Below are 15015 nucleotides of genomic sequence, written 5' to 3'. Positions count from 1 at the left end.
GTTTGCTTCTTAGCAAGAACCATGCCTGCTGTGGTCGAGACTTTATCATGTTTTGGCCTGATATCCTAACCCCAATCAGTTAATCAAAATGAATACATTCTAAACTCCAACAATACTGTAAATAACCAAATTAAACTAGAGAAGCGGCAAAGAAAAGGACCATAAAGTGAACTCCAATTCACAATTTTCTAATCGAGTGACAAAATAAAATCTGGCAGATGCACACCAACCCAAAGAATTATGAAATTTATCAATATTTATATCATTAGATAAAGAACACCATCAGAAGCCCCAAACACCAACTTACAGAATAAGAAGAAGAAAAAAAAACACATCCCACATAACCAAAACCAACCAAAACAACCAGATATATTGTTAAGGCTACCCACCCACTATATACCAACTTATAATACAGCGAAAACTCGAGTTAGGCATTATATCCCAAGAGACAACCCATTAGAGAAATTATCATACGGGTTCCTGAGAGCACATCTTGACTTTTTCCAACGATTAAGCGGCAAGTACTACTATCACAATGAGAAGCACGATTCCAAATATTACCAAGAGCAAGCAAGTCTGCAAAATACGAAGAGATCAATAAGATTGACAATGTTAAAGAGTATTCAGATATGCCTTAAATAAATTGAGAGATGGAGATAATACAGATCATTAATATTCCTCTTAAGTGGGATTCAGTGCTTACTTCATGTATTTTAAAATACATGAGTACGCCTACTGAAGTATATCATGGGTCTGAAAACAGGAATGGACCACATATTATGCCAGAATAAACTTAAGTAGTGGCTCAAATCAGATTTAGCAACATAAACAACAAAAGGAGTTCTACTGCTGTAATTTTTAGATGTATTACCATTAGGTGTAGATTATATTCCTAAAAGTTTAGGCCTACTTGGGTTAATTTACAGGTTGCTGAGAACTGGGGTATTCCAAGCTAACCCTGGTCCCCTGGTTCCTTCTTGTTTGCCTCGTTGTGGGGTTTGTTGGTTTGTGTTCTGGGTTTCAGGGTTGTCCCTCACAGTTTGTGTTCTTCGCCTACCACTTTCGTGCTTAGGCTTTGTTTGTAAATGGCTGTGGCCTCTTTTCTGTATAATTTACTAGTTCATTTATCCCCAAAAAAAAAACATAAGCATTTTGTGTTGCCAGACAGGCTCGCAAGAGAACATTTCAGAACACATACATACATATATTTGTAAAATGCCATTAGAAAGTGTCATAAATTACCAGAGATGAATTTGATCTTTGGGTCTTTGAGGCCTTAACAAGTTGGGACTTTGCCTGGCCAGTAGCAGCGTGGGCACCCTCAATATTGGAGCCTATATCATCTGCAAAGTAGATATGATCACATAAGAAAAAATGAGCCAGATAAATAATAGTGCCTTCAAGAGAGTAAAGACAAGGATAAGTTACCAATCATGGTTCCTTGCTCATGAACCAATATAGCAAGATCTTTAAAAATCTCATTCACTTCACCAATTTGCTGCTGGATTTCTTGTATTCCTTGTTCTCTTTCCTCAATGATAGCCTCATTGAAGGAAATCTCATTGTCCAATAGCACGACCTCCTGTCTGCAGCACAACCCATTTAGAGCTAAGGATATACGGCAAATCCAACATTGATAAGAATTTTAAACTTAAGTAGATAAATGAAAGAACAATCAAAATTTGGGAAACAGCTAGCATAAGATAGATAGAGCTTCAACTCTCGCGATTGGAAATGGAGCCAAAGACGGTTGATGCTTCCAAAAAATTCTGTGCATAAGAGAATTGTTTTCTAGGTGAGAAATAAGCCATTACCATGTCGATGTAGGACAACACAAGGTGTGTGTTGCGTTATGATTGTAGTGAGCTTTAGATGGCACACATCTTAGTAATTTAAATAGGTTTAGAGAAACAGAAGAAAAAAGATTGAAGATTGCTGCAATTTAGAGAAAAACAAAGAAGTGGAGGATGAAATATCAAGGCCCTAGCCTTGCAACAATACTTACTTTTCATTCAATCCAAAATCTTATTTATTTTACAAGAGATCAAGTTATTTACAGGCTTAAAATTAAACACCCAAAACTATACTGAAAGACTCATTAAATAGTAGAAAATTACTAGAATACTAAATAAGTAATGGAGACTCAAAAACTACAAAAGACATCTTCTAGACCCCACCCATAACAGTCTTCCACATCCCTTGACCATGATTTCATATTAATTCTATTTCTAAGCCTGTCTTCTCCACAACCATACTTCTACTGGACCACTTTCCCTCCAAAGGCCCTCTTACTCCACCATAAACCCAAAACTGGACTTGGAGAATAGTTCATTTACATTTCACACTTCATCAACAATGGAGAATTCAATTCATTAAAGACCTTTTAAACAGTAATACATGTAAAAACACTGTTCTGATTTTTTTATGAGATATACACAAATCTACTCTTGTCCGGACATCCGGATTTTTGTCAAGAGATGGCCATGGTTTTTCATCTACCTTTTTCATTTTTCTAACTGCTTGTTTTATATAACATACAGCTTCTGCGCACACTGATCTTTGTTAAAGCACAGGAGTACAAAAAAGTTATACATTAGAAAAATGTTCAAGATTTGAATTCCTTAAACAACTGTCAACGGATTGGTTGAAACAAAAAGCAAAAAGTTATAAAAAGTGCATCAGATTTATGCTTCCTATGCCCTGATACAATGTCCTCATGACGGTGGAGTAAGTTAATTTACTAGCAGATCAGATGGAGGAAAAACGACTGAAACAATGCATCTGAGAATTAAAGAAAATCTTTTCTACCGGATAGAAATTTTTGGAGAAATATATATGCACATACATATATAAACCACAAGAGATATACTATTGCTCTTGCAAAACCAACTGCTGCAATTCAAGTTACCACTTCCAAATGATCATAGCAGTAGCAAACACGCATACACACATTTCACATTGCTGTATCAGTTAGAAGTCCTCTGCAAAATCAAGTAAAACTCACCTTCTAGATTCCACAAGGAGGGCACGCTGTTCGGGACTCTTATCTGAGCTTATATCTATCTCACTAGCAGTGTAGCTGCATGAAACAGTATTCAATCATACAACTAAAAATTGAGGGTCTGACAACACTAGATGTAATGCAACTAACATTACGAAAAGATCTTCTGGAAGATATCACATAAAATAGACCAACTTGAAGTATTTCACCTACCAGACTCACAAAATAGTGCACATAAATAATAGATTGGATTTACCCTCTGACAAAAAGTTACCTGGACGGAAGAACTGCTTGGGGAACAAAAGGAGCATATGCTGTTTCTCTCTCAGCTGCAAGCCGTTGAGCCTTCTGAAATTCTCTCAGCACTGCTTGAAAATCTTTTGCAAGCTTAGCATCTGTAATCTTCTTGCTCGCCTGCAATTAAGTTGAAGACATTCAAGATCATCACACCCCGCAAAGCAGAAGGAAAAAAAATCATGGAATTAAGTTTAACAAGCAAATAATAAAGTTCGAGTTTTTCAAAGGCCAACCCACAATAGAAAGCAAGAATGCACCATTTCAACCAATCAAATGTACCTATTTGGCCAATCAGAAATTCCCTAAAGTGGACCCAAATATATACTCATCATAGCGCTTCACCCAAATAAATACTCGAACAAAACTTGACATGATCTTTGACTCTGATTTATTTTTATTGTTTCTTTTTATTTCTGATTCTTGAGCCACAATATATTTCATTTTAGACCAAAAAGGTCTTATTGCTAGATTTGGGACAATGCGGCTTAGACTTAGGCTTCAAAAGAGGATATTTCTTTTCTAACCAAATTGTAGCTATTGTATCATTGAGCACTGGAAGTTCTCAATCAAGGTAATAATGGATACATCTGAAGGTAGGTGCAAAGAGAAAGGCATGTATCTCTACTTTTGGTTGTGTGTGTGTGTGTGAGAGAGGAAGGGATGGAAAAAGGAGGGGAAGAGAGAGAGAGAGAGAGAGAGAGAGAGAGAGAGAGAGAGAGAGAGAGAGAGAGAAACTTACATTGACTTCAGTATGATGATCTCTTTCACTAACTTGTTTAAGTTTTTCTGAAGTATCCTTCACCAATTGACCAATATGTAGTCTTGTCTTGTGCCTGCAAATCATGAGAAGTGAATATGGGAGCACTAGAAAATGGAATTTATCATGCATGCCGTATCTTGTGGAAATCATTCACAATAATGGAAGTAAGTGAGGAAGGGAAGGGAGGCGGGAGAGAGAGAGAGAGAGAGAGAGAGAGAGAACACCAACAGTCATTCCATCTATGCAACAGGAAAATGGGCAGAACAAGCTTAAAATTATTAGAAAATTAGAAATTACAGGTCTCCATAACTTCTAATGCAATCACATAAAGGACGAATAGAATCAAATTTCGTACACATTATCCAGCTGGAGTGAAGAAAAGAAGCATGTTGAATAACCAGAAAAGACACTTCAGAACTCGAATGAACTAATCTGGGCATTGCCCTTAAGCCATTTTTCTTAAAAAATTTCAAATCTTGAAATGATATTGCATGCACCTCCAAAACGCTAGCCAAACAGATAATCCTAATCCATCAAATTATACAGCACAAAAGGCTAACGCGAAGCGCCTCATCCGAACAATTAAAATTCAGGCAGTCATGATACTAACCATGACAGAAAACCAATTCAGCCTTCACCAAACAAAATTCTCTATAAGTCAACCCTAAATGCAAAACCAAACAATTCACACAAAATTGATAAGAAAGTAAAGAGCTCACAGCTTTTCGCGGAGCTCGGGCGTGTCCTTGGGGGTACCGATGGTGTTGACGAGCCTCTGAAAGGTGGATACGGCGGTGTTGATCTGGAAAATGCCTGAGGCCACGGCTTGGGTTGGGTCCTGCTTGCCATTGACGATGTCACGCCTTGAAAAACCCAAGCCCCTTCCTGCTTCCAGATCCCGAAAGCTCATCTCGCTTCCCTCCCAAACCCTAACCCTTACTTTCCCGAGAAAATCCCGACGAGAATTTCGAAAAAAATGGAAAGAGAAGCTGGTGTTTGGATACGAATTAAGAATTGCGGGAAGAACGGGGAGACAAGCAGGAGGCGATGATTGGGAAGAAAGAGATAGAGACGGAGAGGAAGGGAAAGGAGGGAGAGAAAGAGAGAAAGAGGAGGTATGTGTACGTCTCGTATTGTATTATTGATGCGGTGAGGTTGTTTTTTCTGGTGGAAGCTATTTGCGGACGGAAGGCGCTGCCGGCACGTTGATGTGACCCACAAATGAAATTTTCTAGAAAATGAAGTTATACCTCAATTTCAATTTTAATTTGTAATATTTAAGAAAAATTTAAAAGACATGTTATCTTAATTTTTCAAAATTCAGGATTTGTTATCTGAGTTAACGCCTTCTAATTTTCTATATATTTTAAGAGTATTTTAATCTTTTCATTTTTTAAAAAATTAAAAAATGAAAAAATCATTATAACTAAAATTGTATATCTTTTAAACAATTAAATTTAAAAAAAAAAAATTATCACCTCCTCATCCCCGATGTGCCACTGATGGCTCCAACCAACCGTGCTACCGATGGCTTCAACCAACCGTGCCACCTTGAAATCTATTCCCCTTTCTCCCTTCCCCTTCTGTCTTCTCTCTTTATCATAGAATACCTACCCTCCACAAACAAATTCTCTCACTCCACCCAAACCGAGTCCACCTTCTTCTTCTTCTTTTTTCTTTTTTAAAATTTATACATGCTCAAAGAGAAAGAGAAAGAAGAAGGGGAGGGGGGATAATGTGCGACGTATTTAGGGTATCTTTTTTCTCTCTTTTTTTTCTTTGAAAATGGAAAGACTAAAATACCTTTAAAAATGGATGAAAAATTGGATGGTGTTAAAGATAGATGACAAATCATGAATTTTGAAAAATTAAGATGACATTTCTCTTAAAATTTTCTTTAAGGTGACAAATTGAAATTAAGGTATAAGTTCATGTGTAATTTCTACAATGTCAAGCTTTCCAAGAATGTAAAGTCAATCTTGTGTGCAACCGAGGTGGGAAATTTTTTCATGAAAAGGGTACTTTGATGTAGGCCTCATCATTTTGCCCGCAGGCTCATGGGCCGATGGGGGCCCGCCCGGCCCATCGAAAAAAAGCCCGGCCCAGCTCGCCCACAAAAACCCGGCCCGTTAGGCCCGCATACATATATAATTATGTATAAATAAGAGTTTAGGTTTACGATTATATCACTTAAATCACATATATAATTTGTTTCATTTCATTTACTTTTATTTACTTATTCCTAGTTTATAATTGGATGATTAGCACATTAATTGTGTCAATTATTAATTCAACAATTATATATATAAGATGATCAACATATCACATCACCAAATATAATCATATCGCGAAACATAATCGTACCACCAAATATAATCATGCTTTTCTTGAACACATCACCAAATATTTGCATATTTATTCATACCATCCTTTATAAAAATATTTTTTTGATACTTATTATTTTTTAAAATTATTTCTTAAAACGTATTACGATCTAATTATGTAATAACCTCATAAATAATACTTTATTTTATTATTTTTGTGGAAAATCTTATAAGTTGTATGACTTTATTAGGTGTTTTATGAATTTGGTTTGATGTGAAAATATTGGAATTAAGTGAGTTTAATCTCAAATTTGTATAAAATGCCCTTATGATTAAGTTTATGATTTATTTTGTTTTAATGAAGTAGGGCCTGTTTAGGCCCGGCTCGTTGGGTTTAGCCCAACCCGGCCCGATGGGCTTTCTCAAGCTCGACTCATGGGTTAGGCTTGGGCTTCGAATTTTCTAAAAAAATTCGACTCGGCCCAGCCTGATATTTTCTCTCTCCTCTTTAAAGCCTGGCCCGGCCCAAGCCCATTAAATTTAGACCGGGCTAGCCCAGCCCGGCCCATTGACGAGCCCTATTTTGATGGTGGGCATCCAAATGGGAAAGCGGAAAACTGAGTTGAACTAAATCGGAAAAAACGGAAATCAAACCAAAATAAAGAGTGCTGCTATTTCCACCCACTGTTCTATTTTTCCACCCACCATATAAATTTGAAAAAAAACACAATCTTATCTTTCCACCCACTATTATTCCTAAAATACCCATTATCTTTCCATCCACCGAGTAAATAATATTATTAATTAATTAATTAACAATATAAAATACTAAACCCAAAAAAAGGAAGATTCTTTCTCTCTCTTTTATCTGATCCCCTCCCCACCAATCTCCAATCATGAGACGCCACATGCATAAGAAGAATATCCTTTAGGTCAATTAATTAAGTCATTTATTTGGCAAGATAATTGACACCAAAAATAGATATTATCTTTATTTAAAAAGATAATATCACTAATTAAGATATTATCCTTATTTGGAGATATCACCATCAAATTAGAAAACTTGATCCCAATCAAATCCTTAATAGACTCAATCTCTGCAATTTGAGAAAAGAATAAACTCCTTCCTAGATGCCTAGATCCCTATAAATACATGAACACTCAAGGTAACCAAACCTAGCTCCAAAACCCTACAAAAATACCTGAAATCTCTCTCCCTCTCCCTCCCTAGCTGATGGCATCACTATTGTTGTCACCCTCATCGCTCTCCTCTCTACATATTTTCATACACGGCTAAGTTCCACCACACATAGCTCCGGCAGCCTGGTTCTCACCATAAATAAATCTCCATACGCTTTTTAAGCTATTGTTTTTCCTAGATTCAATCGAACAAACTTAGGCATCGGAGAGCCTTTTTGTAATGACCCAAACCCAAAATTCCTAATTAATGAATAAATTATTTTGAGAAAAGACAATTTTGCCCATGGAATATTTTATTAAGGAAAAGTTGACTTTTTGACCGGAAAGGAATTTGACAATTCTACAAACACCGTTGCGTAGAGCACGATGAAATGAGTTCATAGACCGTTTCGAAGTGGGATTTTATAAAAACCAGCCTTCTCTCTCTCTCTCTCTCTCCCTCCCTCCCGCGACATCTCTCCGGCCTCCGTCCCCTTCTCTCCTTCGCAACTCCGGGCACCGGCCACAGTTGTGGACGGGGCCAGTACCAAACTGACCGGGACGACGTCCTCTTCCCGCTCCAGCCACCTCCCGCCTCCAGCAACCGCGGTTCCGCCGGAAATTGAAGAAGAAGCGGCAGATGTCTCCCAATCTTCACAGCCGCCGATCTCCCTCCTCCGGCTGCCATTTCCATCTACCCATGTATGGATTTTGAACCTCTCGAGCTGTTCTAGCTGCATGTTGGGTAGGAATTGATCAGTTCTCAGTGTAGCTATTGGGTTTTCGAGCTTGAATTTTTGGCCGATTTTCGGCCTCCGTAATCGGCCACTTCCGGTCAGTTTTTGGGGTAGGTCCAAGAACAGAAGTGGTTCCAAATATGGTGTTATACCTAGGGTAGGAGTTTGGAGCCGTGGTTTTGAGTTTTTCCGGCGATGTGTAATCGCTTTGGACACCCATCGTTGCCGGAGCGTTCGGCGGCGCGTGGGTGAGGGTAGTGCAATGGTACTGTGTCCTGTTGCGATCCTTAGGTTGTCACGAACGTGTAGGATTTCGCGGATCTCAATTTGGATACCGTTTGAGCCTCAAACGGATTTTCCATATTGTGCGATTCCTGAGTTCAATACTGTTGAGCTGTTGGATCGTACTCAATTTCAGATATGTTGTTCTAGATAATTTCATAATCGTGTAGCATTTGACGGATTGTGAATCGGAGTCCCGGATACTCCGAAATCGCGAACTCTGGGGCTAGGGTTTAGGAATTATACGATTACACAATCGTGGCCAATCCGATCGTCTGTTTCAGACCAGACTTGCAGAACATGATTATTTAAATATGAGGAACCTATAGGAACTCTCAGGTTGGTAATTGGAGGTCGTGGACCCCACGAGGTCTGTATTGACCAATATGAAAGTTTATCGCTTAGTGAAGTCTCGGGTCTTTTCAGGCAGTTCTAAATATCTGAAATGCCTAAGTGGGCAGAAAAATGATTTTAAAGTTAGTGCACACACTTCTAGGAGCCGGGGGTCAGGGTTTTACTTAAATACTTATACCGAGCAGTTTTATTAATTAAATATTCATGGTGATTTAACCAAGCACCCGGGATCAGGCAGACCCGCATGAGGGACCTTCAGAAGGTCTAGTTAGCTCGGACCAGGAGTGAGTGGACTTTTCTTTTATAAATGATTTTATGCAAATAAAATCCATTATTTGATCTTGAATAAAGTTTATTGATTATGATTGTTCCTAGCATATTTTGTTAAATTTAAATATCTTTATTTATATATTGTCCAGTACATTGCTAAAGAGTTATAGAAAGTAGAGTTTGAGCTTTATATCAGATAGAATGGCAGCAGAGTTCTAGATTGAATAAAGATTTAGTTATTCATCAGATCTTTCAGAAATATTATTATATTTATATATTATATTTTCTCAGAAGTTTTATATTTTCTTAAACCACCGTGGGTACCCAGTACAGAAACAGTTTGCTTTCAGTATCTGTTGTCTTCAGATATGACGATGTCTACAGACATGCAGTTTACCTTCAGTTTTGTCAATGCACTTGACATTTGCCTCACGAGTTTCGGGGATGCCCGGACCGTGAGAGCCAGGATTGCGAATCAGGCTGACTACGGTCCCCTGAATCCTGCCAGTTTGCGGCTCAGGTTGACATTGTGTCACCGAGACCTGCCAGGGGAATTGACGGATATCAGGAATTGAAGGAGTAAAAGGGGTACACCTAGGTGGTAGTTGTAAATTGATTTCAGTACTTTTATGCGAGTTTTATTGATATTGAACATGCATTTGCGTATATAATTATGTGAATACTTTGATTTCAGTATGAATATAATGAACAGGAAAAATCTAACTTTTGCATAACTGTTTTTACAGTGGGTTTATTATGTTCTTATACTGTTTTTTTGAACTTTATTTTTGTCCACTCACATTTTCAAATGTTTTGCGCCCCCAGGCTGTAGACGTGCACAGAAAATCCACCACCAGGCCATTTTTCCGTCGTCCGCGCCTTTCCCTCATTATAGGCGCTTTGTTTGTAAAGGGATTGATTTATCTGTAATTTTTAGTAATTGCTCTGATATTTGCCCTAAATTGAGAACTGGACTGTGAATTGTATTTTTAAGTATACTGGCAGTTGGTGGTGTAAATATTTATGCTCATTTTGACAGGTGTAAATTTAGGATTGAACAAATTACAGAGGAGACTTTGCCGAATTTTCGGTAGGAGTCAAGGCTAAATTGAAATTAAGTTTGTAACTAGAAGGGCAAATAGGTCTTTTGTGCCCGACATTCACCAAGTGTCGGACACGCACAGAGTCTGACTCGAATTCCAAAGCGAAATTTGGATCGGGTCCTGTCACTTTTGTCAACACCCTCGGGTGTGGTCTATTTATTCCTATCTTTTTTACATGAATCAATGAAGAGAGAGAAATAAGTTCAAATGGCGAAGGATCAAGAAGTGAATATTCTTCCGAGAGATTATTTTCACAAATATTTGGTGCTTTCATTGAGAGCACGGGTTATACTCACCGCGTGCTCTTGAATCAAAGAAATTTATTTCCTTCCCTTTTCGTTCAATCGAAGCCTTCATAACTACCATGGCCATAAGCAAACGCACGAGAAGCAAGACTGCCACAATGGCTCAATCCGCAATGGCCCAAAGCCACGCATCCCACGATCGAAGTGGAGGCACCACCACTTCCAGACGTCACAGTCGTGAACCCCCAACAAATCCATGTTGTCGCGTCGCCACATGGCTCCATGGTTGGAGCCGCGCTACAGCCACAAGGAACGATAGCTTGAACCAAACATTCGACTCGTGGTCCTGCAACCGAAATCGTCGTGCAGCATCTTGGACTTGCTACCACCACCGCCGCTATAACGACCCAGTCCTAAATAAATTGGTAAATATTAATTTATTTAGAGAAAAGAACTTTTGCCCTTATAATATTTTATTAGGTTTAAAGTTGACTTTTTTATTGAAAAGGAATTTGAGAATTCCGACTATATCGTTGCGTAGAGTACGGCGAGATGAGTTCGTAGACACGTAGTGGGTCCAAATCGATGTTGTAACGAAAAAGATACGATCAAAATACCCTTAGTGGCACAATCGTAAATATTGCGAAAAGGGTTTGATAAAATTTGATCTCTCTCTCTCTCTCTCTCTCTCTCTCTCTCTCTCTCTCTCCCCACGGTAGCTCTCTCTCTCTCTTCGAAACTCCGGCCACGGGCCACGGCTGCGAACAGAACCAGTGCCAAAAGAAACTGCGCAGCTCTTGTGTCACGACCAGGCCCTTCCCTGACATCAGTCGCCGAAAAATTGGATTTTTTAGACCGGTTTTGTTCAGAACTTCCCCGGCTCCAATCTTTTTCCTTTGGCTGCCTTTTTTGGCGATTAAGGTATGGAATTCCACCTATTTTGCATGCTCTAGCTGATGGTTGGGTAGGATTTCATTGATTTTGAGTGTTGGTAGCTTGATTTTCGAATTGGATTTCGGCCATTTTTGGGATAGCAATTCCGGCCACTTCTGGTCACTTTTTGGGGTGGGTCCAAGAACAAAAGTGACTCCAAATAAGGTGTTAAACCTAAGGTAGGAACCTTAAGCAATGATTTTGTGATATTCTGGTGATGCGTAATCGCTTTGAACACCCACGTACCGTTGGCGCTTGGGCACTGTAGGGGCATTGTGTCCCGTTGTGATCCCCATGTCATCTCGAGCGCGAAGGTGTGCGCGAATTTCAATATGGATATCATTTGAGTCTCGAACGGATATCGCATATTATGCGTTATCCAAGTTTGATAGATTTGAACTGTTGGATAGTCTTAAATTTATAATATTTAATCTAGACATTCTTAGGATCGTGTGGGATTTGACGGATCGTAAAACGGAGTCCCGGATATTCTGGAAATGCCAACCCTAGGGCTAGGTTCACAATAACCGTTCGATCGTACGATCGTGAGCAATCCGACCGCCCGATCCGGACCAAACTTGCAGGACGTGTATCCTAAACCTTATGAAAACCATAGGAACTTTCAGATAGTAAAACGGAGGTCGTGGGTCCCGTGGGCCAGTTTAACTAAGTTTGGGTAGTTTGACCATTGGTTGACCTTGAGTCTTCCGAGGGAGTTTTACCTTCCTAGGAAGATTATAATGACCATAGTGACTGTTCATGAGCGTTATTAGGTTATGTTGATTATGTGGGATTAGGATATTAATTTATTGTTTTAAATTAGGGGATTATCAGATGCTATATTGTGGTTGAGGTTTATGCTATTTTGGAAATTTATATATATATTATAAAGATAGAAAGATGTTTGATTTCACTGTAAGTATCATCCTGTGATTGTGAGGTCTCACATGGCATAGGATTTTTCGGCGTTGACACAGACCCAATATGTGGCTTTGGATGTTCCGGCATATGGGGAGATTATGTGATTATTAGGTCCCACGTGGCGTAGGATTTTTCGGCGTGAGGACAGACCCCATATGTGGCGTTGGATGTTCAGGCGTATGGGGAGATATTGTGATGGCTAGGTCACACGTGGCTTAGGATTTTCCGGCGTGTTGACAGACCCCATACGTGACTTTGGATGTTCCGGCTTATGGGGAGATTATGTGATTGTTAGATCCCACGTGGCGTAGGATTTTCCGGCTTGAGGACAGACCCCATATGTGGCGTTGGATGTTCCGGCGTATGGGGAGATATTGTAATGGTTAGGTTGCACATGGTGTAGGATTTTTCGGCTTGTTGACAGACCTCATACGTGGCTTTGGATGTTCCGGAGTATGGGGAGATTATATGATCGTTAGCTCTCACGTGGCATAGGATTTTCTGGCGTTGAGACAGACCTCATACGTGACTTTAGATGTTCCAGCGTATAGGGAGATTATGTGATTGTTAGGTCTCACATGTGTAGTGGGATTCTTCTGACGTGTGAGACAGGCCCCATACGTGGCGTTAAATTTTCCGGCGTATGGGGAAAGTATGTGAATAACAGGAAAATGAATAAAGGTATTGTATGTGGTTGAAATCGGGATTTAGTGGAAAGAACTACTTGTGACTTGATCACTCAGTAAGGGTACGTAGGCAGCCTAGGGTAGTGCCTAGGTGCAGCCGCGAGTTAAACTTTTATTGAGTTTGGTGCGGACCTTGTCGTTGGTCTTGAAATTCGGGTGAGAACGAGATGTGATTGTTTTAGGAGGTTAAAACCTCGTATGTTGGAATTGGGAAAGTTAGATGATGTGAGTTGCATTTGGTATTCATAATTCATATTTGAGTTTATTATTTGACTTGCTTAAGGCAATATTTGGCTTAAAGGCTTTCTTGGTAGTTTGGTTTCGCTTCGGTTTATGTGAGGGCCAAAGGCCGAGTTTGTAAATTGCATGAAATTATATTGTGCGTGCTGCCTGTTGGGATATTAAATGCGTTTTATGCAGGTTGAAATTTTTGCGATTGTTCAAATTACAGGGGAGACTCTGCCAAAATTTTGGTAGAAAGTCTCGATCTTTAGTATGTGGGCCCGGCTAATGTCAAAATTTCTACAGGATTTGTCTCAGGTTTCAAGAAATTCAGGGTGGGTCATGTCAACCACTTTGCAACCCCTTGAAACCAGCGACAATCTCCATTAAAGCCTTGCAGCTAGCATCGTCCCACCTTACGGCTCCGTAGCGGGAACCTTCTTGTAGCCACAAGGCTTTGCGGCGGAATCTAGCCACTATCACGGCGTCGCCGCCTCACAAGGTGGATCCTCCCACCTCAGCAACCTCGCCACTATCATAAGTTACGGCTTGATCTTGAAACAACATCAATCATGATCAATCATTCCCTCCTTTGCCGCTGCGGTTGATGTATGCTCCAGCGCACACCTTTAACAAAACCCTAACCCGTGTGCAACTGGGCCCCACATAATTCTCTCCTCACGGTCCATGAAGTCAAGTAGACCTGTCTTAAAGTCAACCAGCTGACCTAAAGAATGAATTACCAAAACGAGTTGGTGAGACAACTCCTCAACCAAATAGACTTAGTCCAAAACCTTGGGGGGCATTTGTGAAAGCAAATATTTCAATTTCCAATCATGAGACGCCACGTGGATAAAAAGAATATCCTCTAGCTCAATTAATTAAGTCATTTATTTGGCAAGATAATTAACACCAAAAATAGGGATATTATCTTTATTTAAATAGATAATATCACTAATTAAGATATTATCCTTATTTTGAGATATCACCATCAAATTAGGAGATTTGATCCCAATCAAATCCTAATGGACTCAATCATTACAATTTGGGGAAAGAATAAACTCCTTCCTAATAAGAGTTTATTCTTTGCAAAACCCTAGATACCTAGAGCCCTATAAATAAATGGCTTCACTCAACAATCAAGGTAACTCTAAACCTAGCTCCGAAACCTTGCAAAAATACTTGAAATCTCCCTCCCTCTCTCTCCCTAGCCGATTGCAACACCATTGCCACCGGCCTCATCGCTCTCATCTCTCTATATTTTCATACACAGCTAAGTGCCACCACACACGGCTCCGACAGCCCGTTTTTCACCATAAATAAATTTCCGTACCCTTTTTTAGCTATTGTTTCTCTTAGATTTAATTGAACTAACTTAGACACCGAAGGATCTTTGGCCAACACCACTAGGGTGTGGTCTATTTACTCCGGTCTTTTTTACAAGAATCGAGGATGAGAGAGAAAAAAGTTCAAAGGGCGAATGATCTAGAAGTGAATATTCTCCTAAGAGATTATTTGCACAAACAGCTACTGCTCTCTCTCTCTCTCTCTCTCTCTCTCTCTCTCTCTCTCTCTCTCTCTCTCTCTCTCTCTCTCTCAATTGAGAGGTGCAAACTTTGAGAGCCTAGAATTGTTGGGTTGATTCAAATCTCAATTAAAGTTCCTTTCATATTATTAATACTAAAAATTTGAGGGTGGATC

The 15015-nt window shown here is 39.5% G+C and overlaps 1 protein-coding gene across 2 annotated transcripts; it reads right to left on the bottom strand.

Annotated features, from left to right (window-relative positions):
- Positions 1-157: 157 nt before the first annotated feature.
- LOC117629371 (syntaxin-22-like) lies at positions 158-5204 on the bottom strand. Of its 2 annotated transcripts, XM_034361928.1 has the most exons (7): positions 4778-5204; positions 4038-4131; positions 3276-3415; positions 3005-3079; positions 1429-1586; positions 1243-1343; positions 158-576 (listed from the first exon to the last, which is right to left on the bottom strand). In XM_034361928.1, exons 1-7 carry the CDS (start codon positions 4966-4968, stop codon positions 511-513), a joined length of 825 nt encoding a protein of 274 aa, XP_034217819.1. In that variant the 5' UTR covers positions 4969-5204; the 3' UTR covers positions 158-510. The 2 variants fall into 2 exon arrangements, with proteins under 2 accessions (XP_034217819.1, XP_034217820.1); XM_034361929.1 differs by lacking the exon at positions 3005-3079 and having other exon boundaries at positions 228-576.
- Between the last annotated feature and the right edge of the window lie 9811 nt (positions 5205-15015).

The sequence above is a fragment of the Prunus dulcis genome, chromosome 5 (genome assembly GCF_902201215.1).
Source record: "Prunus dulcis chromosome 5, ALMONDv2, whole genome shotgun sequence".
In the NCBI taxonomy this organism is placed as follows: Eukaryota; Viridiplantae; Streptophyta; class Magnoliopsida; order Rosales; family Rosaceae; genus Prunus; species Prunus dulcis.
This window is presented reverse-complemented; position numbering and strand designations above follow the sequence as displayed.